Genomic DNA, 26,894 nt, shown 5'->3' on the forward strand with positions numbered 1-26,894 from the left:
GCACCAGGGATAGAAACTCCATGGTAATAGGTAATAAAACGGAAGCAAGTAAATCTTTATCTGAAGTCTGAACTGTATACTTATGCTTACGGCGAAGGTGAGAACTAGCTTTATATCGATCATGTTTTTGGAAATTAAAACTCAATGTACGATGGAAAGATGAGCTATGAACTTGAACAATCTATACTACATTATATTATGAAGCTTGAGAAACCATATTACAACATACAACAGGAGCAATTAATCTAAACAGCTTTAGTTAGTCTCACTTTTAATTGCCATCATGCTACTAAACACAAATATCATGTTGTTGCAATTTACCTTGAAATCATTTCATCTCAATCCCTTTGCTGCAGTCATGATTGAAGATCACACCAGACTTCCCCATTAATCATCTCCCATCTATATAATCAATCTTTCTCTCCCTCTGTCTGTCTCGAGCTTTTTTTCCTTGTTCTTGCAAGAAAAATTAGCATATGATTCATGCCTTTCATTGCTTCATTGATGCCATTTGTTCTTGCAATGAGAAATTCAAATGGTCGCACCCCAGTAAACTAGTCCTCCTTGAAGGATATCTACAAATCATCCATTAATCACCACCAAAATTGACAATTTATGTCAATAAAATTATCAAAATCAAACCATTAATCTCAATGGCATTTCACTTTCTGTAGAAGCAATTGAGCCATTTGTCCTACTGTGATCCTCCACATCTATGGCTTGATATTGTGCAGCAGCTGCCTCAGGTGCCTTTTGGGTTTGGCCTCCATTTCCATCATTACCTCCCATCACAACAACCCCGGCAAACTGCACATGGCGCTGATTGCCGCTTGGGGAATTCACAGGGGACCCTGCAGCTGATGATGCATTGGCAATCATTGCTACACTGCTGGAGGCTGGGGCCGTGGTGGCTGTGTGGCTGCTTCCTCCTCCTCCTCCACCTGCATCTGCCTTGTCATACCGGCCACTGCCATCGATTTGTGTGCAGCTATCTCCTGGCTTGAGGCACCTGTAGGCGCATGTCACGGTCCAGAAAAGCCATGGAACGGCCACAAGTATCAAACCCACAATGGGATACCATAGCTTGACTTTTTTACCTGGTAGAAGCATGTAAAGGAAAAGAAAGACTGCTCCAGCCACAATGCAGGTGAAGAAGACCGCTGAGATGATAGAGACTCTAACATCTCCTTTTCTTTCCTCCATTGAAGGTGAAATCAATGTCGAATGAAAAGGGAGAGCTAGGTATAGCTCAGAGCCTTTCTTCTTGGGGGTTCTAGGTCTATTGATGTCTCTGGGTTTGGGTTTGTCTATGGATGTTTGTGTTTTGTTGCAAGGAGTTGTTGCCGTAATCGAACAAAGTGGTGGTAAGAAATTATGGGAGAAAATCCATTGGTGGAACTTGGAAGGTTTCAAAACAGTGCGGTGAAAGCGGGGCCGGTTTTTAACTGCATGCAAACACTTTGTTAATAACTGATCAACGAGTTTGGTTCATGCAGATCGAGAGAAAGGCACGTACCCTATGGTGATGGCTGGGCCAAGCCAACGATCATGTGTATATGTATTAGTGTATAATACTATCTAGTAAGCAACACGTAAGGTACGTATACGTATGTCCAACTCATTAACCCTCGTCTCGTCTTGTCATTTTTGAACCCCTAAGCTCTTTCTTCGCATCTTATTCGGAAAGTTAATTTTGTGACAGATTTGCTTACTGACTTTGTGGCAGTTTGCCGGAATCCAGAGCGTCGTGAAATCTTCGAATTACATGTCTGGCATATGAGCGCCCTAGCAGTCAGTTTTCACGTCCCTGATAAGTACAAAAAACTAATATTACCAGCATTCTGATTTCTGAACAAAAAGACTCGATGTAGTTCAGGCCTCAGGGGCCTTCGAGAACCATCAATATGTATCATCTAACTGAATGGAAGAGAACTTTAATCTCTTAAGTTGACAAAAGAAAAAAGAAACATGAATGTTAACAACAGACTTAGGTTATCATCAATGGACCTCCGAAGTGGACCAATTTCAATTAGATGATACTGACGGGACTACAGGTATTATTCTACTGATCAGAAACAATATATGCACTTGAACAGAAACAAATTTGGTAAATTTTATGTTCAAGTAATTGTTATTTTTATTTTGCTTCTAGCTTAGCTAAGAGGCTACATTACTAAAAGTAGTGTTGGTAAGACGATTAAATTAAAACGAGATTTCATCTGTAATCAAATAACAACTCCAACTCAGATAACAAGAGGCTACATTATTTCTAAATTCTTACCAGAGAAAAGGCATGCGAACCAGAAACACATCATCACACAAGTCGAAAACTTGGCATCAAATACTATCACTTAAGGAATTAAAGAGGAGAGCCCCATCCACCACCACCAGGAGTTAAAATCTGAAGAATTTCCCCCGACTGCACCTCAACTGTGTTCTTACCACCCAGGTATACCCTTCTCTTATCTTTTGTGATTAGGTAGTTAGCTCCACGAGACCCATCCTTCCCTCCTTTCAACCCTCTCGGAGCATGAACACGCCTCTCTGAAAGAATGCTCACTACAACTGGGCGCTTGAACTCTATTTCCCTCACAAGCCCATTACCACCTCTATGATATCCAACTCCTCCACTGTTCTCTCTCAAGGCAAACTTGTGCAAGAGAACAGGATATCTCTGTTCAAATATTTCTGGATCAGTCATCCGGGTATTGGTCATATGACATTGAACTCCACTGGTCCCATCCCAGGATGGACCAGCTCCACTCCCACCTCCAATTGTTTCGTAATAACCAAATGTGTCATCCCCAAAAGTAAGATTATTCATACAACCCTGTGAACAAGCACAAGCCTGAAATGCAGTAAGTACAACATCAGTTATTCTCTGAGAAGTGAGAACATTACCGCCCACCACAGCAGCCTTATCACTTGGAGAGAGGAATGAACCAGGTGGAATATAGATTTTCACAGGAGCCAAACAACCTTGATTCAGAGGAATATCAACATCCACCAAGCAGCGAAGACAGTATATAACTGCTGCAGCTGTTACAGCTTCTGGGGCATTCCAATTTCCATATACTTCAGGACTGGTTCCACTAAAGTCAAAATTTGCTTCACCTTTAACAGAATCAATGGTCAGCTTCAGATGAATAATGGATCCATCATCCATGTAATCCTCTTCTTCAATAATGACAGAACTCTTGTCTCCAGACCTGGCTGACTGCGATAAAACTCTAGCAGCAACAGACTTGAGCATTTCTCTCACTGCTTCTTCTGCATTCAGCTGCACATAGGTCATGTAAGCTTGAACTGTTTCCAAACCATACTGCTCAATGAGCTCTTTAATAAGAGTGATTCCTCTCTGGTTTGCAGCTACTTGGGCTCGAAGATCTGATAAGTTATCTTGAAGCCTGCGAGTTCCTGGGATCTTTTGTGCCAAATCATCATAGGGGAAGCAGAGAAGTTTAGTAATTCCTTCTTCTTGAAAAATCCCCTTTTCAACAAGCTTAAATGCTTTTATAGCAGCCCCTTCTTCCCATATAGACTTGGAAAATGGTGGCATGCTTCCAGGAGTAATACCTCCGATCTCTGCATGATGCCCTCTACTTGCCACAAAAAATACCAGCATTCCATTATCAAATACAGGTGTGATAACTGTTATATCAGGAAGATGGCTACCTCCGGCACAAGGATGATTGGTGACCAAAACATCTCCTTCATTCAAATTTTCACCCCAATAGTTGAGCTGCCACCGAACTGTACTAGACATTGCTCCTAAGTGCACAGGAACATGAGGAGCATTAGCGACTAATCCCCCACCAGGTCCAAAGAGGGCACAAGAGAAATCTAGCCTTTCCTTGATGTTAGTTGATATAGAGGTTCTCTGCAGGGTCCTTCCCATCTGTTCGGCTATACCCATAAATCTATGATTAAAGATTGAGAGCTGCACAACATTTGCAACCTTCTCTACTACTTTCAGGGTGCTTGAAGCAGATTCAATTTCAATTTTAATGTTACCATACTTGGTTATCATAGCTTTGCACTTAGGTTCCACTATCACAGTACTGTTCCCATTCATAATTATTGCCGGACCATCCATGACATTCCCATATCCCAGATTCTCAAGCTTGTAAAGAGGTGTTTCTTGCCACCCGTTCTCAAAATAAACCTTGTAGTTACCTTCAACTCTAGGAGAACATGATACAGATTCCAAAGCCAGTGGCTTCAAAATGTTAGTCACTCCTACCCCTCGAACCCTAACATCATTTACTAGAATATTCCTATTCAGTAATTTAAATCCGTACTCCTGCTGGAATAGTTCCACAAAGTCCAGATCATACTTGCATTCTCCACCTTTTCGTTTCTTAACCATGATTGAGGTGTCTGTTCCTTCATATCTCAAATTCAAATATGTCTCCGTTTTTATGTTTTCATCTTTAAAACCTTGCTCTTGCAACTTTTGCTTTACTTGATTCAGTAAAGCAGCTTCCCTGTGAGATGCCTCCTGCACAGAATCCAGACTGTATACTGCAGAGTATGGTTCCTGTGCCTCTTCAACAACATCTGCCAATCCCATCCCATAAGCACTTAAGATTCCACAAAATCTGTGTATTAGTACTTCTTTCATACCCAACGACCTAGCAATTGCACATGCATGTTGAGGCCCAGCACCTCCAAAGCAAGCAAGTGCATGATCCTTTGTCTCATGGCCCTTCATCTCAGTTAGTTGCCTTATTGGACGACACATGGTCTCATTGGCAACATTCACAAATCCCAATGCAATGTCTTCTACTGTCATGTCCTTTGCAGATGGATCCTGGCTCTTCCGATAGGAATTTATTTGCTCAGCAAGATTTTCAAATTCTTTTCTTGTTTCCTCAATATCTAAAGGCTGATCTTCATTGGGGCCAAATATTGATGGGAAATAATCAGGAATTACATATCCGAGGACTAAGTTTGCATCTGTAACAGCTAACTCCCCACCTTTGCGGTAACACACTGGACCTGGATGTGCACCCACTGATTCTGGTCCTACCCGAAAAGCTCCAAATTGGAACTTTAACTTTGATCCGCCACCAGCAGCTACAGTATTTATGTCAAGTTGAGGTGCTTGTATAATGGCACCAGCAATTTGAGTTTCCAGAACTTGTTCGTAAGTCCCAGCATAACGGCTCACATCAGTAGATGTGCCACCCATGTCAAACCCAATAAGAGGTTTCTCAGTTTCAAGCCCAAAAAGTGTTTGAGAGTAACCCACAACCCCACCAGCAGGGCCTGACAGAACAGCTTTGTGCCCTGAAAATCGACTTTCTGGTGCAAGTCCTCCATCAGATTGCATAAACAAAACGTTCACCTTCCCCAGCCCTTCATCAAACTTAGACATGAACCCCGACAAGTAATCTTTGATTACTGGAGTTAGATATGCATCAACACTAGCTGTTAGACCCCGAGGAACAGCTCGAACCATAGGTGTCAAAGCTGAGGATAAGGAAACATGTTTAAAGCCCATGCTAGCTGCTAACCTTTCAACAGCTATTTCATGTTGTGGGTAAGTGTACGAATGCATTAACACAACTGCCAAACAGCTAATTCCCTTCTCCAGCAAACCTTTGAGTAATGGCTTTAAAGTTTCTAGATCGAGGGGCTTTACAACTTTAACCATCTCACCAGAAACCCCTTTAACTAAGGATGCAGAAGTAGAATCTTCACTGTCATGAATGAGCTCCACTCTCTCGTCAACCTCAATAACCTCCTCATAAAGGTTGGACGGTTTAGATACAGTGAGGTCAAAAATATTTGGACGAGCCTGATTACCAATCTGCAGCAAATTCCGGAAACCCCGAGTCACACAAAGAGCAATGCTTTCCCCTTTCCTCTCCAAAAGTGCATTTGTAGCAACAGTTGTACCCATCCTTATCCACTCTATCTTGTCAGTAGGTAACTTCAAACGACGAGAAATTTTCTGCCCGGTAAATTCTTCCAAAATCCTGCGAATTCCTTCTACTGGAGCATCATCATAGTTTGATGGATCAACCGATAAAAGTTTCAAAACACGACCATCAGGCTGACCGGGGATCTGAGCATAAACATCAGTGAATGTGCCCCCTCTGTCAATGCAAAACCTGAGCTTGTTGGCATCGGCACTCCCCATTTCTATGGTAACAGCTCAGAGTTGAAATGCTCTTGTTACGGAAACTGCAGTATGATGACAAAAGAAACGATCAATTCCACTAATAAGTTCATCATGCAATGAATAAAAATAGTTGATTAGGATCAGCAGAGTATCTGAAATCATCCTCCCTATAAGAAAATAATAAATAGAAAAAACATGAATGATTAATTCCTCAATGCAACTCCATTAGTTACACTACTCACTGTGATTGTTTTGCGGGTTAGGAATCTACTTATCTTGCAGTAAATACAATTCAGAATGTATCAAATGCCTCATAGATCCCCAATATCGCCTCTACAAAAGAAAACACTTTTCGACCACAAAAGTTGCATCAAAGTTGAACTCCAAGTCTGATTTTGCTTCTTTATACTTATGTTAACTGGGTAATCAATGCTTCCATATCTTATCACCTACAACCAACTTGATTCTCAACTAGTCAACTGTCCATGATTTTCCCATACCATATTTAATCAAACACTCCGCTTGTTCCAATTGAAAACATAATAATCAATTCATATCTGGTGTTTTTGCATCAGTTATTTTGAAACAGTAATAGCAGCAACACTCTAAAAGGCCCAGATTCATATTTGAGCGTATAACCAAACACGAAATAAAATCAAATTTTCGAACCCACAGTCAAAGCAGCAGGAAATGAATAAACAAGAACAACCCACTATCAATACATGATCAACTACTGATTCAGAAACGTACCGGTGGTCGTATGGATGCAGACGCCGGAAATCGACCAGTGGTGGGTAGTGGATACAATACAACCTCAGTTCAGCTTTTGCTAGCGTCATTTATAGATATCTCACTCCCACGTGTTGCTGATTTGGCATAGTTTTTTCACTTTTAACTTCGAGTGAAAAATAAAATATAATCTCAAAAACAATTACATAAAAAATAATAAGATACAGAGGTATAAAAACATCAATGGGCCCAATACCATTTGGTCCAAGACTCGTGACTCGTTGTAGTATTGTATTTGATAAAATAAAATAAATAAATAAACCTCAATGGCTCTTTAAAACCCTCAGATTGAGGATTACTGCAAAGATCTATGATGCTTTGAGGGAGACTACATATGACTAATATAAGAAAGAGAAATCCCCCAAGCAAGTCAAGGCAATACGCCACAAGTTATCTACGCTAAGTTTGGAGAAAGATTGGTTCTCCGTTGGTAAACATTCGATTAAGAAGAAGAGGAGCAACAAGAAGTAGGGGTGGGCACGGGACGGGATGAGACGGGACGGGGCTCATCCCACGTCTCGTCCCACTCTTTTGAATCGGGACGGGATCGGGACGGGACGAGGGTTTTTAAGAATGCATCCCACTCGGGATTAATCCCGGTTGGGACGGGACGGGATCGGGACGGGACAAATCCCACATTCCTATTAAGTTAAATAAAAACCTATATTTTTATTTTTTTCATAACAAAGTAACATTTAATAATGAAATTTTAACAAAAAAATGCATATTATGTTCAAAATATTATAATTTACCATTATTATTTGATTTGATATAATTTTGGAGTTATTAAGAACATAAATTAGTTTCATTTTGATACAAATATATAAGAATTTTTAAGTTTTCATTAAAGGTGGGACGGGACGGGACGAAGCGGGATAGAAATTATTCGTCCCACGTCCCGTCCCACTACTATGAAGCGGGACGGGATCGGGACGGGACGACCATTTTTATACCTCCGTCTCGTCCCGTCCCTATGAATTTCGGGACGAGATCGGGACGGGATCGGAATTTCCGTTTTTTATGCCCACCCCTAACAAGAAGTGCACAAAAGTCCAACTTATCACGTTGTGCTATCTGTGCAGTGTATAGTGTATACAGGTAAGATGGAGAGGGACATAGATAGGTGAGCAAAGGATGTTATGCCTTATTGCATGGATGGATGTTATCATAAGAGATATGTTCTGATGCTACAAAAAAAACTATATTACAATAGGATTCATAGATCGTTTGTGACGGAATTACAGCCTTGCAGACAAAGGTTTTTGATCAGTTTGCATTTTCATAGATCAGCAAACGCAAGACCAGTGACTACCTTTGGCGAGAACGATTCGAGTGTCAGGAGATTGAGAGTTTGAGACCAAGCACATATAGCACATATTTATCATGAGTCCCATATTTACAAATCACACTCCCATTCATACTTAGGGCTATACAGAACTACTCACTAATCTTGTAGGGACCTAATGTTTAAAAGTAATGCAGCGCACATAATCATCCCTACAACCGACGAATATTCTGCCACCAATCATTACAGGGGAAGAGAATACATCTCCTGCGAGTTCCAACCTTGCAAATTCCTTAACGTCAAAATTCATCGCACTTGCACATTTGGTGGCATCCAAGTTAACCTGAATAACAATTACGCTCCCGGAGCTGGAACAAACACAAACCATTCTGGTAAAAGATTTTGGATTAGAATGGGCACGATCGTACAAAAATTGAAGGTTTGTTAGGACTTAGGACTCTACTTTGTTACCTGATATCTGGAAAATTAGAGTGATCTGAAACCAATCTCAGGTGCTCATCGACATAGGCAGATGCAGTAATTGGATCCTCAATATTGTGTTTCCAGAGTAAACCTCCCGTTTCCTAGAGTGAACATAACACTGATCAATATGTGATTACAATATACTGAATTTGAATAAATAAAACACCATCCTTTGCAATATCTTAGGGAACACAATTGCAATTCAATGTAATCAAGCAATCAGTGTCATTGGCAAAAATGTGTATATATAATAAATTATTTAACTCAAGCCCAATGATATATAGACAAAGGTTGCTCAAGTTTTATTGGAAGAGAGATCACCATTAAGTCTTGAAAACCCAGATAATTAATGCAATACCCATATCATTATCAGATCCTATTAAAGGTCAACAGAGATGAACATATTACGTCATTACCTTTTGATCTTTTCGTTCTATTGACAAACACACATACAGCAAATGAGTATGATTTGTTATCAAGAAAGTTGATACAAATTTAAATGTTACAAATTAGAAATAGAAAGGATGTGCCGGAACTTACAATAAGGGGTGATGCGTCAACACAAGATCCCATGTCAACTTTCCACAATTCTTCCAAATGCAGTTTTCTATTTTTTGGGACAACCACAGAACCGGCTCCTTCATTAACATCATTCAACCTGGAACTACCTTCATAAACAACCATGTTGCACCTGCTGAAAGAACATGACATGAAATTCTCCACAGAGATCCATGGATACCCATCGGCTGAACTAGTACTCTCACTGTGAGAAGTTGAGAACAATGACTTGAGATGCTTTCTTTTTGACCGTTGCGTATGGTTATATTTTGCTTTTCTAATTTGCGCCTTATCTAGCTTGGTAGCTTTGAAGTTAATCTGATATGCACTATGCATTATCAGTGAAGACAATCATGCCCAATAGTTGCCAATGATGTGAAGTCAGAATGATCCTTAGCTAAAGAGTAAACCTCTCAATTTTATCATGCCAATGATGAGAAGTGAAGTCAGATTGGTCCTTTTTGAAGGAAACCACTTAGCTCTTGTAAAAAAAAAATGAAGGCTAAAATAGTCATTACATACTCTTCCGCTACCATCTACAGATAGACAAAAAATTGTGAGAGGCAGGCACGACGGCACATGACATATAATTATTCATTCAATATGAATCTCAACGTATTCAAGCATTTCTATTCGACAGCTAATCTAGCATGGAACTAGGCAAGAATGCCTAAATTACAACTAAACAGTATAGAATAGACAAACAAAACATATGCAGTATGTCATTGCCCATAAAAGCCATCATCAGCAAAAGCACCCAAACCTAGGCCGTGAATACTCTTCCCAACCCCACCTAGGCATAGTACAGACCAGAGCCCAAAGGCCCAGACCCAAACCCAGCCCAACTAGGCCCATCTTCCCTACCCTAGCCGCAAGATCTGACATGACTCAGTCCTGCCAACGCAGCCTCGAGACCACGCCTCTGCCATCAGCAACAAAGCACCCTCAGCCGCTACAGTACGAGATAGCCGCAACTGGAGCCTGAACAACACCTTGGTCAGAACACAGACGCAGATCCGAGCCTTCAAAGCAATCAGATCTGCAACAGCCAGATCACACACGATCAGCGCCATATCCCGAAAAAAGATATGGACGGAGAGACCTTCTGGCCGAAGTCTGTCATGCCAAAACCAACCTTCCACAGCTCGTACGATAACCATCGAGGCCTTTGCGATGCCTCATGTCATGACATATATCTTTTCTCAACTCATATGTAGATAATAGTTAAAGAACTGGATACATGTCATGAGTTTAAAAGGTGGACACAAGAATGGTGGTCGGCAAATTTGTTTCCACTGCAGAGTCTGCTATAGGTCGGTTGTTTTCTTAAGTCAGCAGAATGCAGCAGAAAGAAGAGTAATAGGCGTGGATGATAGTGATGGTGTTGAGTATGCAAATATGTTATGAACTGAATGAAAGAGGACAAGTGGTTTGATGTTGTACATACAAATTTTATTAGGTTTAGGATAAAACTATCGCATTATGAAACAACTATATCAAGGAAACTTCTCAGGATTGATCGACATCAGTTGATATGATCGGTAAAAATATTTAGTGACCGTGTAAAAATTTCATCAAATTTGGACATCGTTTAACCGTCGGAATTTCAGTAAATCGAAAACACCACTAATATGCCATAAGGGATGACCTACTACAAATATGCGAACACCGAAAGCCGTTTGCATATCTGAAATCACCTAATTTTTATTACCTATCGAACTGAAGAAATCTATTTGACAAAGCCCTGGTCAATGGGGTTTAATATGTCAAAACACCTCTTTTTTAGTTGACTGTTGGTACGAACGGTCAAACCATGTCTAAAACAGACGAATTTGTACGGGCTCCCGAAATATATATACCGATCACATCTACTGGTGTCGATCGACCATATTTCGAATTGGAATTGTCGATCGGCAAAGTATCCACTAATGTATTATAACCTTTATATTAGGTTTATAATAAAACTATCACATTATGAAGTGACTATATGAAGGAAACTTCTCGGAATCGATCGACACCATCTGATGTGATCAGTATATATATTTAGTGATCATTTTAAAATTTCATCTAATTCGGAAGTCGTTTAACCGTCAGAATTTCCTGTAAACCAAAAACAACACTAATATGCCCTAAGGGGAGACCCATTATTACCAAGATGCGAATACAGAAAACTATTTACATATTTGAAGTCACCTAATTTTTGTTACTGATCATGCGTTATCGCAACAAGGAAACCTATTTGGCAAAGCCCCCGTTAATGGGGTTTTATTATGTGAAAATGCCTATTTTTTGGTTAATCATAGGTACATACAATCAAACCATGTTCAAAATGGATGAAATTTTTACAGGGTCCCTAAATATATATATATATATATATATCGATCACATCTATTGGTGGAACGATCAACAATATTTCGAAACTAGAATTTACTTGTGACTATTTTTAGAATGTTTTCTAATAATTCTTTTATTGTTTCAAACCCTTTAAATAGAGTATTATATTTTTTTAATACAAACCCGCAGGGCCCGCTTTAGGTGGGCGGCTTGGATCTTCGTATTTGTGAAAATACCCGGCCCGGCCCACCATTTATTTAAATTTACTAAGGCCCGGCCCGCTATTTATTTAAATTTACTAAATTTACTAAATTATTTAAAAACATGGGTACTCATGAGACGCAGGTACCCATCCGTTACCCTTCATGCAATACACCGACAGACACTGGGCAACCCATATGTTACCCCTCATGCAATACACTGACATGCACTGGGCAACCCATCTGGTTACCCAAAATCATTTAAAACATGGGTACTCATGAGACCAAGGTACCCATATGTTACCCCTCATGCAGTATACGGACAGACACTGGGCAGCCCATATGTTACCCAATATCACTCAAAAATATGGGTACTCATGAGACCTAGGCAACTCATCTATTACACCTCATGCAGTACACCGACATACAGACTAGAGCTCTAACTGAATCGTAACCGACACCCGGCCAAGGCTTGGGGCGATTACTGCCAACAACGTCTCAAGACCAGAAAACGTTTTAACAAGACTCCATGTTAAAACGACGTACAATATAACAATCAAACACATGTTTATTGTACTACAACCAAGCAACTCTTTCACAACAACATAAATATAGTCACCACAATATACTCTCATTTGGAAATAAAAACTGTAACATTTTATAATATATCAACCCATATATATGTATCATATTTACCATTTTTGTACACATACACAACCCACTATATTACATAGATGTCACAGTTCACTCTTTTTAAGAAATCGTAAATATGAGTCACCGCCAAGGGTAGACTTGTCATAGTGAGATTTACTCACATTCACCATAGTCCATAATCACTAAAACCTTTTAAAATCATTTATTAAAATAGCGTTTCACTTACCCATGAACCGTAGGTGATCAAGTTCACGTAATTTAAACCAAAACATATTTTTAGAACAATTTTTATAAGATAGTGGTGCAATGACTATGTTAACAACTCAACTAAATTCAATAATTATAACACTACTTCGATCATGATGATCATTGTGAGGTTTACTCACCTTATGTCTTGCGTGCAACTTCCATGACACTGAGAGCGATTCCCTCACTCGTTTCGTCGGTCACCTAATAGCATGATAAAGTGTTTATAAAACGATACGTAAAATCTCAGGTGATGATTCATTACAACTGCACATTGTTCATGAAACACTGTTCACAAATCATTGTTCATGAAACACTGTTCATATGCCGCCACCATTCCGGTGACCACCGATGATCACCAAAATTCACCACCATAATCTAAATGACATTCCTAACAACTTTCTAGTTTACCACAAAGTCCAAATCCGAGCCTAAACACTTGAATTTAACAAAAACCGAAAAACACCAATTTAAACCCTAGGATTTGTTTTCTTTGATTCTCCTATCACAAAACGATTTGGGTTAAATCTTTTGGAGGGTTTGTAGTATGGAATGAGACCTTTAAAATGAGACAAGAATCTCACCAATTAGTGGCCGGTGGAGGGAGCGCATTCGAATCGCGGAAACCCATTTGGTCAAGCCACGGTCAAAGGGATTTAAATATGTGAAAAACACCTATTTTTCAGTTGACCGGAAATACGGACGGTTAAACGAGGTCCGAATTTGATAAAAATTTTACGGGGTCCCTAGATAAATATACTAATCACATCGGATGATTTCGATTGTCCGTATTCCCAACTAATGAAAGTCAATCGCCAAAATGTATACTAAGGTATCATAACTTTATATTAGGTTTAAAAGAAACTATCGCATTATGAAGCGATTATATGATTTAAATTTCTCGCGTTCAATCGATACAAGCCGATGTCATCAGTATATATATTTAGTTACCTTGTTGAAATTTTTCATCACATTCAGACCCCATATAACTATTGGAATTTTATGTAAACCGAAAATGTACCTAATATGCCTTAAGAGAGGACCCATGTCCTGGAAGCGAACCTTGAAAGCGCTTTACATATATCAAACCACCTAATTTACATCACCGATCGAGCGCAGTCAAATCACGGAAACCCATTTGGTAAAGTCACGGTCAAAGCGGTTTGAATATGTGAAAAACGCCTATTTTTCCGTTGACCGGAAGTATGGACGGTGAAACGAGATCCGAATTGGTTGGTCTCGATCGTCCGTATTCAGAACCAAAGTTGTCAATCACCGAAATCTCTACTAACGTTTTCTGTTAATTGTCGTATTCAGAACTTGGTACGGTGAAATGCTATGAAATCCTGCGAAGTACTATGAAAACTACAAAATAATACGATAATACGAATACATATTAGGATTCAAATAAGAAAGTGGATAAAAGTTTAAAGTTAGTCGTAAATTACAAAATACAATAACTTTTGCGTAACCTTACGAAACACTACAAAATACTACGAAATGTTCGATACACTACGAAATATCAAATTGTTTACAAATATGAAAGTAGCCACAAAAACTAATGTAAGTGAGAAATTGTATTAAAGTCCAAAGTTAGTCTTAGTTAACAAAATACAACATTTTTGCGTAACCTTCTGGAAACACTACAAAATGTTATGAAACGTTACCAAACACTACAAAATATCACAAAACACTACAAAACGTTACGTAAGTGATAAATTCTAATAAAAATCCAAAGTTAGTCTTAGTTTACAAAATACAACCATTTTTGCGTAGCCTTACAAAGCATTACAAAACGTTACGAAATATTACGAAACACTACGAAATATCACGAACTACTACGAAATATTACGATACACTACGAAAAATCAAAAACAATTATGAAATATTTTGAATTTCTATTTAATAATGTGATAGTACCCACAAAAACTAATCTAAGTGAGAAATTGTATAAAGTCTAAAGTTAGTCTTAGTTAACAAAATATAACCATTTTGACGTAACCTTATGAAACACTACAAATACTATGAAACGTTACGAAACACTGTGAAATATTACGAAACACTACAAAATGCTATGAAATGTTACAAAACACTACGAATATTACGAAATGTTACGAATAAGTAAGAAATAGTATGATTTTCCATAAAATAATATGATGATACCCATAAAGAACCTAATCTATGTAAGAAAGTGTATAAAAGTCCAAAGTTCTACAAAATGCTATGAAATTTTACGAAACATTACGAATATTACGAAATTATACGAAATGTTACGAACAAGAAATACTTTGAATTTCCATAAAATAATATTATAATACCCCTAAAGAACCTAACCTAAGTGAGAAAGTGTATAAAGTCCAAAGTTAGTCTTACTTGACAAAATACCTCAATTTTTTTAGTAACCTTACGAAACACTACAGAATGCTATGAAATGTTATGAAACACTACAAAATATTACGAAATTCTACGAAATGTTACGAAACAATAAGAAATATTACGAATTTCTACAAAATATTATGATGAAACGCATAAAGAACCTAATCTAAGTGAGAAACTAAGTAGCACGGACACGGACACGAGTGTCAGTATTGGAAAAGATTCGATACGTAGACACGGCATATAGAAATTTTTTTGGATACGGACACGTGGTGGACACGTTAATCAAATATTAATTTAATTATATATATATATATATTTATTTAAATAATTAATTTATAAATTTGAAAGTATTTAGAATTTTAGATGTATATATATGTCAAATTGTGCATTAAAATAATGAAAACATAACTTGTTAGAATGGCTAAGGACTTGATAAGTACCTTGGATAATCAAGATTCGAATCCCACCACAAGTATTTTTATTTTTATCACGAGTTTTTCTCTATATATATTAAAGTGTGCATAAATATAACAAAAGCTGAATCTGTTGGAATGGTTGAGGAGTTGTTGAGTGTCTTGGATGACCAAGGTTCGAATCTCACCATAAGAACTTTCACTTTTATTATGAGTTGGTGTATGTCCACGTGTCTGATTCAGATATTCGCGTGTCCGGGCCATGTCCAAAGTCAGTTCGCGTGTCCATGCGTGTCCAAGCGTGTCCGTGTCGGACACGCAATACGCTGCCCATAGCACGTGTCTGTGCTTCATAGGTGAGAAAGTGTATGAGTCCAAAATTAGTCTTACTTTATAAAGTGTAACATTTATAACATGTTATATATCAACGTCTCATATTATGAACCAGCTATATGAATGCAACTTCTGAATATCAATCTAACCATACAATATTTTGCGTACATATATTTAGACATCCTGTAAAAAATTCGTTCAATTTTGGACTTCGTTTGGCAGTCCGATCAACATAAGAACTAAAAATACCACTTATACGCCCTATGGGTGGACCCATCTCCAGGACACGAAGGCTGAACCTCGTTTACATCTAGTAGATCACGTAATTATGGAGAATCACCTTGTGCGGTATGATCTCGAAGCTTTATTTAGGATTGCACCGGTCAATGCAGTTTTCTAATAGATACACATTTAGCGTTACGAAACACTATGAAATGCTACGAAACTCTACGAAGTATCACGAAGTTCTATAAAATAATACGACAGTACCCATAAATAATCTAATCTAAGTGAAAAAGTGTATAAAAGTCTAAGGTTAGTCTTACTTTACAAAATACCTCAATTTTTTTAATATCTTTACAAAACACTACAGAATGCTATGAAATTTTACAAAACAATACGAATGTTACGAAAATCTACAAAATGTTAAGAAAAAGTAAGGAATATTACGAATTTCCACAAAATAATATTATGATACCCATAAAAAACCTAATATAATTGAGAAAGTGTATAAAAGTCCAAAGTTAGTCTTAGTTTACAAAATACAATATTTTTTACGTAATCTTACGAAACACTACAAAATACTACGAAATATTTCAAAATTCTACAAAATGCGACGACATGTTACGAAATACTACAAAATATTACGAATTTCTACAAAATAATATAATAGTACCCATATTGAATCCAATATAAGTACATGTCGAAATATGGTCGATCAACACCAGCTGATGTGTTCGGTATATATATTTAGGGACCTCATAAAAATTTTGTCGGATTATGACATCATTTGACTAACCGAACATACGTCAACCCATAATGTTGTAGTTCAAGGTTCATGGATCCACTTAAACAAATAGGCTGTTATAAGTCAGAAACTACATCACATACAACACCATCATCGAGACAGAGATTAATAACACAATTTTCTTCAGGTTAGTGCACCTTTTCAGTGTGTTGTCATAGCTGGCACGACTAACTAAAAGAGAAAGCAAGGACAAAAACATATGCCATTCTTTAGCTCAGTGGCCTTCGTCGATTATAATCTTCTTGCTCTGTGAAAGAAATTGCAGACAGATGATACATCAAAAACTGTACTCTAATTTTGCAACATACCAAACAATGAGATATTCAAGAATTCAACAACACTAGGCTGAAACAAGCAAAGGTAAAAAATTTCATTCTGGCCTTTGAAAAAAAAACCATACTAGCTGTGTCCCAGAGCCTAAATTCACTGTTGTGGATTCAACTACCACATTTGCACTGAAGTTATCAAACACTGTGGGAACATAATCCTGATGAACACAGAAAAACGAACTGAAAATTATGAGTACAGGATTTGAACAAAAGAAGAGCAAAGGCAACACATTTCTGATAGGGAAAACATCATCAAATATACTTGAAAAAAATAAAGGGTGGCAGAAAAAGCAACCCAATTTGTTGAAAACAACAAAAGCTGCAAAACCCAGATGAACACACAGCTAAAATGACTGAAAAACAAACACCCAAAAGGCCAATGATTCAGTACAAGCTGACATATCTTAAGAAAGAAACAAAAGAATGTGATTATGGCAGAGCATATGACCAGGAGAATCAGGAAAGCTTTGCTACGTTTTCAGAATTTCATTACAGCTACCATGCATGAAGTAATGAAATGATTGAAACCAAACCACAGCTGCAAGCAACTAACAACAAAAATCACAGATTTTAATCTAAGAAGAAACTGAGAAGGATGATTAGTATTACTGGAAGGAACGAACTACTTGGTCCGAAGGTTTGAACTATCAGAGCCCATGATTCTGAAGTTAATGTTTAACCTACATTGATCAGTTAGCTGCTTCTGCTTAATTAGTGTTTCTGGCATTCGACTCAAAACATAGGAAGCACCAAGTTAATGTTTAATCTTTCTCAAAGCAAAAGGTCTTTGGTAAGAAAGAATGAGACCCCCAAAGTAACATAGATCAGGTGATTCAATACACAAACAATCCTACTAGGCACCTTGCTTTCTTGCTCGGTGGCACCATCGTCTCAATGTTTTTAGATGTAGTTTTGATCAAAGGAATTCTAAGAAGGGTGTCCTGAAGCATGGCAAAGAGGATAAGATCTTAATTCTTACTGATATTGCTTAAATGCTTCACTATTGAGAATTTGAGACTGAAGAAACTAGTATAGAAATGCAGGGTAGTAAGGACTAGAGGCTGTCCCTAAATCAATAATGAAATTTGGGAGCTGAAGCATCAGCAGAGGCATCAAGAACAAAAGTATTAGAGCTATACAAATATGTAGAAGATGTTATTCATGATTCGAGTCATAGAACTCTATACATGTTCATAAATGTGAAGACCATGCTCAATTTGTTTCCTGTTACAAAGTTCTTGTAAAGACAATGGTTTTCTCGACTCTCTCTAAGACACTTCTTTAATTTAAAACAAAAGCTCTAATGCTAGTCAAAAGTAAAATCAATTAGCATCTCAATTTAATCTTACAGGCATAGAGAAATTGCAGGTTTCTTCCACAGTGTTACTGTATTTGAGAACAATATTTGAAGACCAGTAAAGAAGAACAACACCAACCTAGACATATAGAAAATGTTAAGATCAGTCATAACTCATTGACTTTGGGGAAGGTAGTTTAAAGACCACATTTTTAAAAGTCTAAACTGGATGGACAACTAATGAGTCTCAAAACATTTCTTATTCCTATTGTTTCTTGTTTCGGAAAATTCAATCTTCAAACTAACAAAACAAGATCAGCAGCATTGTGAAGATTGTGCCTAGCAAGTTATAATACACATACAACAAGTCTTTCCTAACCACAAATCCACAGTAAACAATTTGTTTTAATACAAAATCAATACCTGTAAGAAATGGTTTACAGCTTTTTGCACCACTATAGGTTCTTGAGGTGGTACCTACATGTAAACAGAAATATAACCAGTTTAGCAACAAATGATTCGTTTCTTTTTTGCCAAGAAGAGATATGATATATTTGTTTCTTTTCACATAATGCAACACATTTAAAATAAACTATCCATCAAATAACTTACCACTTCACCAGGCTTTCTCTTGCTAATGCGCTCAATATCTACATGACAAACATTGGACAAGGCATGGATTCCTGCATCCTACAACACAAAAGGATGCATCCATCTCATGTCTCGCGTAATTTAACAAATGCCAGAATGTAAACAAGACAGGGTAACACTGACGACAAGAAATTTTTCTGCTGCATGAAAATATAAAATTAATTCAACATCAGTAATCTTTAATTTCTTGAATATCCTGACTACATATCTGAAGCAAAGTCCATAAAAATAGTACAATACGAGAGATTATGGAATTGTATATCAAAATTAATTTCTTGAATTTTATTAATTTACTTGATTTCACAAAATTTGAAGAAAAATCAACAGTCTGCAACATTCGTATCTTGCTATAGTAGGCTATACGACAAATCCAGCTCTGGTTATACTGTAAGATTACTCATACCATTCTAGAAAATCAATCCAAACTTATGAAAATCGTGTCTGATTAATGAGGACATGCTAAGAAGCATTTCCACATGCTAAGTCTTCATTACAATTGCCCACTAGACCACTATAAATGCCAATGATGTGTGAATTACAAGACATAACAGTCACCTTCTATTTCTCTTCTTTCTATATTAAATTGATGAGGTCTGACCTTACGTTTCCACATCCATCCATATCAAATCCGTACACTACTTATCTACCACTAAACAGGGCACATGCCAAATGATAGACCCAGATCAATGTACATAAAGTAAAATATGAAAGAGATTTTTAAAATATGGTCCCGAAATTAAATTTCCATCAAGAGGAGGTTACAAGCACATGACACCATTTCTTCTGGGAAATCTTTGAGAACAATATTTGAAGACCAGTAAAGAACAACACCAACCTAGATATATAGAAAATGTTAAGATCAGTCATAACTCATTGACTTTGGGAAAGGTAGTTTAAAGACCACATTTTAAAGGTCTAAACTGGATGGACAGCTAATGAGTCTCAAAACATTTCTTATTCCCATTGTTTCTTGTTTCGGAAAATTCAATCTTCAAACTAACAAAACAAGATCAGTAGCATTGTGAAGATTGTGCCTAGCAAGTTATAATGCACAGCAACAAGTCTTTCCTAACCACAGTGTTACAGATACAGAAAAGTGCTTGCACATGTATGAGGGCCACATAACTGTGCCTATAGGCATAGTTTAGAATACCTATATGCATATACCAAACAATCTAGACACCATGATCACAATAGAATACCTATATGGCTATGTGTAGAACAAACATTTCAGACATGTCTACTGGACTAATACAATCGCTACGCGTAAAACAAACAATTCAGACATGTCATGTGCACACAAAAGACAACAACTAAATCCTAAAGGCAACTAGGTGGTGGACTAGCAGAATCACTACGTAAAACAATGTTCTTAATGTGAATCACTACGTTTAATACCATTTTTCAGCTTCACGCCACAGAAACGCTAAGGTCATTGCAAGAAGAACCATGACTGAAGTCAATACAATCTGAACGAGTACAATAAGCATAATTAATGCTACTTGGCAAACCATACAAATATTTAGCATTCTGATTCAGCACATAAGATCCTAAAACAGACATTAAATTTCCCAGAATATCACAAAGCTAGAACCTATTCTGATCCATTTTCCAAATTAGATTGAAGTCATTATGTGATTTAATTAAAAAAATGCTTTGATATGTTTTGGGACAATCACAGACAGGAGATATATATATATATATATAAACCAAATCAGAATAATACTGAACTCATCATATATAATAACTGAAGTAATAGGAAGATACATAATCCACCACAACACACAACGCATAATTTAAAACAAGACCTATTTAGTTGGAAACATAACTGAAATATCAACAGTGTACCATGCTTGGAACAAGAACACCAGTCACAGATTTTTATCTAAGAAGAAACTGAGACGGATGATTAGTATTACCGGAAGGAAGGAACTACTCGGTCCGAAGGTTTGAACTATTAAAGCCCATCATTCTGAAGTCTGCTGCGCCTATAACAACAAGACCACATGTAACGACCCCAAAATTTCGAACATAAAAACTCAAAATTTCAAACTCGTGAAACACCAAAACAATCTCAATGAAATCGAAATCATTTAAAATGCTACAGTGGATCATTACTGAGTTCACAATACAACTCAGACAAACCAATTATTACAAACCAAATTTATAATCCAACATTACATAAAAATGGAAATGTAATAATCCTCACAATCTCTCACAAAACCCACAAATAAATCTTCACAAATTCTCACACAAATCCACAATAAAAACCTCACCACAAGCAGGATAATGAACAACTTCGAGTCTTCAGAGTTGACCCTCGATTTCCACTAATCAACACCTGCGGAATGATCCCCTACACCATTGAATTGGTGCACCGGGATTGTAAACACAAACCCGGTAAGCTTTACAGCTCGTATGAGTAAAATGAAAATATAACTCGCATATCAATATATACGAAAATCCACAAATCAACAAATATAAATGCACTCATGAGTCAATGGACGGCCCATCTGGTTGTCCCAAAGAAATATGAAATGAAGTGCTCATGAGAAATTGGGCAACCTTTTTAGTTACCCAAATGCATGTATAATACGGGTACTAATGAACGCTGGTACACATTTGTTACCCCTCACGTAGTACACCGCCGATATTGGGCAACCTTCTGCTACCCAACATCCAAAAATATGAGTACTCATGAGCCGATAACCCATATGATACCTCACATGCAGTACTCCGGCAGACAGACTAGAACTCTAACTGTATCGTAACTTTCGTCCGGCCAAATGCTAGGTTCCAACATGCTAAAGACGTCCGAAGACTGGTCCGAAGACATAAACACGTTTTAACAAACTCCATGTTAAAACCACATACAATAATCATCACCTCATATTGTACAAATCAAATTACATGCTCGATATGTAACTCTCATCATCAAAATGACATAATCACAATGAAATCATAACAGTATATTATATAGCAAACTATATATATATATATATATGTACCTATTTACCATTTATACAATATATATATATATATATATATATAGAATCCACTATATCATATACATATTATATTTTATAAACATGTCCGAAGACAAAAACTCGCCCGAAGACAAAACGTTTTAACAAACACCATGTTAAAACCACATACAATAATCATCACCTCATATTGTACAAATCAAATCACATACTCGATATATAAATCTCGTCATCAAAATGACATAATCACGATAAAGTCCTAACAGTATATTATATAGCAAACTATATATATATGTACCTATTTACCATTTATACAATATATATATACTCCACTATATCATTTACGTGTCATACTTCATTCTTAAAAATTCTGCAAAATCTTGAATCTCCGCAAGGATAGATTCGTAAATATGTGAGATTTTACTCACCTTATCAACTCGAGCGTAATTTACACAATTTCCGAATATAATTCATTTCCTTGATTTATCGATCACCTTGAAAAGATAAGAAAAGAATTTAAAATCGTTTCGTCAACCTTAAATACCGGCGGTGAGAGTCACGGAGGCCGGAGTTCGCCGGATCGAGTCGGAGAAATTTCTGAAGGAGAGAGGGAGAGGTTTTCGGGGAGAGAGAATAGAAAATGGGAAAGGGGGAGGCGCGGGGTGTGGGTTTCCAGAAATGGAAACCCTAACTTCAATAATCAACTATTTATACTAGTTTCTAAAATCGGAAACAACTTCTATCGTTAATAACTTTTATGTACAACGTCCGATTAGAACGTGTCACTTATCCACGAACTTGTATCGACGAGCCATACAACTTTTGTGAAGGAAGTTTTTGCAACCGAGCGACGGAATAAAAGTCGATATATACGTTGCGGAAACGTAACGTTTTTTTCTAAATAAACGTTCCGAAACATTTCCGTTCTAGTTTCGAAATGTTGCAAGCAATCCAAATTCCATTTTAATAAATTTCACAACTTATTAGAAATTAAACAAACCACACATCGTTCCGAAAAATCGGGTTATTACATTCTACCCCCCTTAAAGGAATTTCGTCCCGAAATTCAAGCTCACTCAACAAACAACTGTGGATATCTAGTCATCATGTCCGACTCTAGCTTCCAAGAAGCATCATCCTCATCATGGTGACTCCACAATACCTTGACTAGCTCTACTTCTTTCATCCGAAGCTTCTTAGTGGACTATCCAGAATACGAACCGGCTCAACAACAAATGTGGCATTTTCCTTCACTTCAATGGTGCTATGATCGATCACATGTGACTCATCTGGTACATACTTGCTCAACATGGAAATGTGGAAGACGTTGTGAACGCCCGACATGCTAGTAGGCAAGGCTAGTCGATATGCTAGTTCGCTCACCTTCTCAAGTATCTCAAATGGCCCAACGTACCTCGGAGCCAACTTTCCCTTCTTGCCAAATCTCACTACACTCCTCATAGGCCAAACTTTCAAGAACACATGATCACCGATCTCAAATTCCACATGTCTCCTCTTTAAGTCCGCATAGCTCTTCTGTCTACTCTGAGCGGTCCGGATTCTATCTCGAATGATCTAGATCTTCTCCGTGATTTCTTGAACCACCTCTGGACCCAGCAGTGCCTCATCACCATCTTCGGCCCAACAGATCGGTGATCGACATGGTCTACCATAAAGATCCTCATAAGGTGCCATGCCAATGCTAGAATGGTAACTGTTGTTGTAGGCAAACTCAATCAATCTCAAATGATCTTCCCAGCTACCCTTGAAATCCATCACACAAGCTCTCATCATGTCTTCCATCACCTGATTCACCCTTTCCGTCTATCCATCAGTCTGAGGGTGAAAAGCAGTACTCATATCCAAGGTGGTACCCATCGCCTTCTGTAAACCACCCCAGAACATCGAAGTGAAACGTGCATCTCGATCAGAAACAATAGAAACTGGAGCTCCATGAAGTCTCACTACCTCATCCACATATAGTTTCCCTAGCAAGTCCACTGAGTACTTCATTGACACTGGAAAGAAATAAGCCGACTTCGTCAATCGACCGACAATCACCCATATAACATCGTGACCCTTCTTGGATCTAGGCAGTCCAGTCATAAAATCCATAGATATCTGCTCCCACTTCCAAAGAGGAATAGTCAAAGGTTTCAACATGCTAGCTGGTCGTTGATGTTCTGCTTTTACTTGCTGACATGTAAGGCACTTCGATACAAACTCCGCTACATCTTTCTTCATACCGTTCCACCAGAATTGTCTGCATAGGTCCTTGTACATCTTGGTGTTCCCTGGATGAACGGTATAACGTGATCGATGTGCCATACGAAGGACCTCCTCCTTGAGATCATCACAATCTGGAACACACAATCTTGCCCCAAACCTCAACCCTCCATCGGGTCCAACTCTCCACTCGGAAGGGCACTCATCAAGCGTATCCACTACAAGATCTGCCAACTTGGCTTGTGAGAATTTATCTTGTGCCTGACCCTGTATGATCCTCGTGATCAATGTGGGTTGCACCGTGACGCTACCAAGAAAGACCCTTGGCTCTCCTCCCGATGGTATCAAATCAAACTCTGATGCAGTTTCGAGCATGAACCATTCCTGGACCATAAGTGAAGCCACTACACCTCTCGGTTTCCTGCTCAAAGCATCGGCCACCACATTTGCCTTTCCAATATGAAGTCATAATCCTTGAGGAGTTCCATCCATCTCCTCTGCCTCATATTCAGCTCCTTGTATGAGAACACGTACTTCAAACTCTTATGATCTGAAAAGAGTTGAAACTTCTCCCCATACAAATAATGTCTCCAAATCTTCAAGGCAAACACAACTGCCGCAAGCTCTAGGTTGTGTGTGGGGTAGTTCTCCTCATGAATCTTCAACTATCTAGAGCCATAAGCAACAATTCCTCCATGCTACATCAACACACAACCGAAACTTTGGAGCGAAGCATCACTATAAATGACATAACCGCCCCCACTTGAAGGAATCGTCAACACTGGAGCTGTGGTCAAACTGGTTTTTAGTTTGTTGAATGCTTCCTCACATGCTTCTGTCCACACAAACGGAGCATCTTTCTTGGTCAACTTGGTCAATGAAGATGTAATACTAGAAAACCCTTCGATAAATCTCCTGTAGTAACCTGCCAAACCGAGGAAACTACTAATCTCAGTAGGGTTCTTTGGACGACTCCAATTCTTTACAGTCTCTACCTTTGATGGGTCCACTAGTACTCCATCTTTTGAGACAACATGACCAAGGAACTTGACCTATTCTTTCAAGAACTCACACTTCTCTAGTTTGACATACAATCTCACCTCCTTCAAGGTCTGCAACACTGTACTCAGATGCACCACGTGTTCCTCTTGAGTCATGGAGTATATCAGAATGTCGTCCACAAACACTACCACAAACTCATCCAAGTACGGGCTAAATACTTGGTTCATCAAACTCATAGAGACAGCTGGTGCATTCGTTAGACCAAATGGCATGACAACAAACTCATAATGTCCAAACCGGATCCTGAAGGCTGTCTTCGATATATCTTCTTCCTTCACCCTGAGCTGATGATAACCGAATTTCAAATCAATCTTAGAGAACACCGTAGCACCTTTAAGATGATCGAACAAGTCATCAATCCTAGGTAAGGGGTACCTATTCTTGATGGTCACCTTGTTCAGTTCCCTGTAGTCCACACACAACCGCAGAGAACCATCTTTCTTTTTCACGAACAAAACCAGTGCTCCCCATGGTGAAACACTAGGTCTAATAAACCCTTGATCCAATAGCTCATCGATCTGCACCTTCAACTCCTTAAGTTCGTTTTGCCCCATCCTATATGGCGCCTTTGACACAGGTGCCGTTTCAGGTACTACATCAATGCAGAAATCAACTACTCTTTGAGGAGGTAGCCCTGGTATCTCTTGGAACACCTCACTAAACTCAGATACTACCACAATGTCTGCAATAGTTACTTTCTGATCCACCGACTCCACATGTGCCAAAACTCCTGATCTCATGGCATTATTTGACTTGAGGCAATGATAACGAAACACTGGCTCCCCGGGTTTATGAAAGGACACCACCATGTTAAAACAATCAATCACCGCATGCTGCGGTCTCAACCAATCAATTCCCAAGATCACATCATAGGTGTGGTCCGAAATCATAATCAACGAACCAGAGAACTCTCTACTCCCAATCACAATTGGACAAGCCTTGCAGATTCTCTCTAACTCGAGGGACACTCCAAGGGGTGAAGTGACACATAAAGCGTTCCCAAGAGGTGTAGGAATCAATCCTAGCATCTCTACTACCGAACTAGCAATAAATGAATGCGATGCTCCCGTATCAAACAGTACTCTAGCAAGGTAGTCAAAAAGTGATATTGTACCTTCCACCCCTGTGTCTCGTTGACCCACTGCAAACACTTTAGCTTGGCCCGCTGGTAGCTGTCTCTACGGCCGTTCCTGTCTACCCTGAAGAGGTCGGGTACAATCTCTAGCTATGTGTCCTCTTTACCCGCACCGGTAGTAGCCTGCTCTCTTCGGTTTCGGACATGCTGTGGCTTAATGTCTCATTTCGTTGCAGCCAAAACACCTCACCAATGCCAATGGTCTAACTGGTGCAACCCCGATAGATAGAGGTGTTGCCCTTGCCGGAATCTGGTAGTGGGGTCTTGGCCTCTTCCATGACCTACCCGTCGGCCCTGAGTGCTCGCTGCTATACAGATTGCCTTGCCTTTTCCCTTTGCATCTCTACTTCCCACATCTCCTGCTCGAGTATTATTTGCC

General features: G+C 38.4%; 3 protein-coding genes across 4 annotated transcripts in view; 1 reads left to right on the top strand and 2 right to left on the bottom strand.

The window, feature by feature from the left end:
* The window catches only part of LOC126802949 (uncharacterized), a 358,993-nt gene that overhangs the window by 325,672 nt on the left and 6,427 nt on the right, over window positions 1-26,894 (top strand). The window lies entirely within an intron of this gene.
* LOC126802951 (uncharacterized) lies at window positions 193-1,243 on the bottom strand. The gene has a single exon (XM_050530675.1). The coding sequence runs from the start codon at window positions 1,201-1,203 to the stop codon at window positions 637-639; it is 567 nt and encodes a 188-aa protein (XP_050386632.1). The 5' UTR covers window positions 1,204-1,243; the 3' UTR covers window positions 193-636.
* On the bottom strand, window positions 1,297-6,924 carry LOC126802920 (5-oxoprolinase 1). 2 transcript variants are annotated; one of them, XR_007673027.1, is made up of 4 exons: window positions 6,881-6,924; window positions 2,282-6,192; window positions 1,517-1,807; window positions 1,297-1,445 (listed from the first exon to the last, which is right to left on the bottom strand). XR_007673027.1 is itself a non-coding variant. In XM_050530634.1 (2 exons), exon 2 carries the CDS (start codon window positions 6,146-6,148, stop codon window positions 2,360-2,362), a length of 3,789 nt encoding a protein of 1,262 aa, XP_050386591.1. In that variant the 5' UTR covers window positions 6,149-6,192; window positions 6,881-6,924; the 3' UTR covers window positions 2,055-2,359. The 2 variants fall into 2 exon arrangements, 1 of the variants encoding a protein (XP_050386591.1); XM_050530634.1 differs by lacking the exons at window positions 1,297-1,445; window positions 1,517-1,807 and having other exon boundaries at window positions 2,055-6,192.

The sequence above is a fragment of the Argentina anserina genome, chromosome 7 (genome assembly GCF_933775445.1).
Source record: "Argentina anserina chromosome 7, drPotAnse1.1, whole genome shotgun sequence".
In the NCBI taxonomy this organism is placed as follows: domain Eukaryota; kingdom Viridiplantae; phylum Streptophyta; class Magnoliopsida; order Rosales; family Rosaceae; genus Argentina; species Argentina anserina.

What these genes read in the sequence shown, in the direction of transcription:
- LOC126802951 (XM_050530675.1), bottom strand. Translation starts at nt 1,203, where the DNA reads ATGGAGGAAAGAAAAGGAGATGTTAGAGTCTCTATCATCTCAGCGGTC.
- LOC126802920 (XM_050530634.1), bottom strand. Translation starts at nt 6,148, where the DNA reads ATGGGGAGTGCCGATGCCAACAAGCTCAGGTTTTGCATTGACAGAGGG.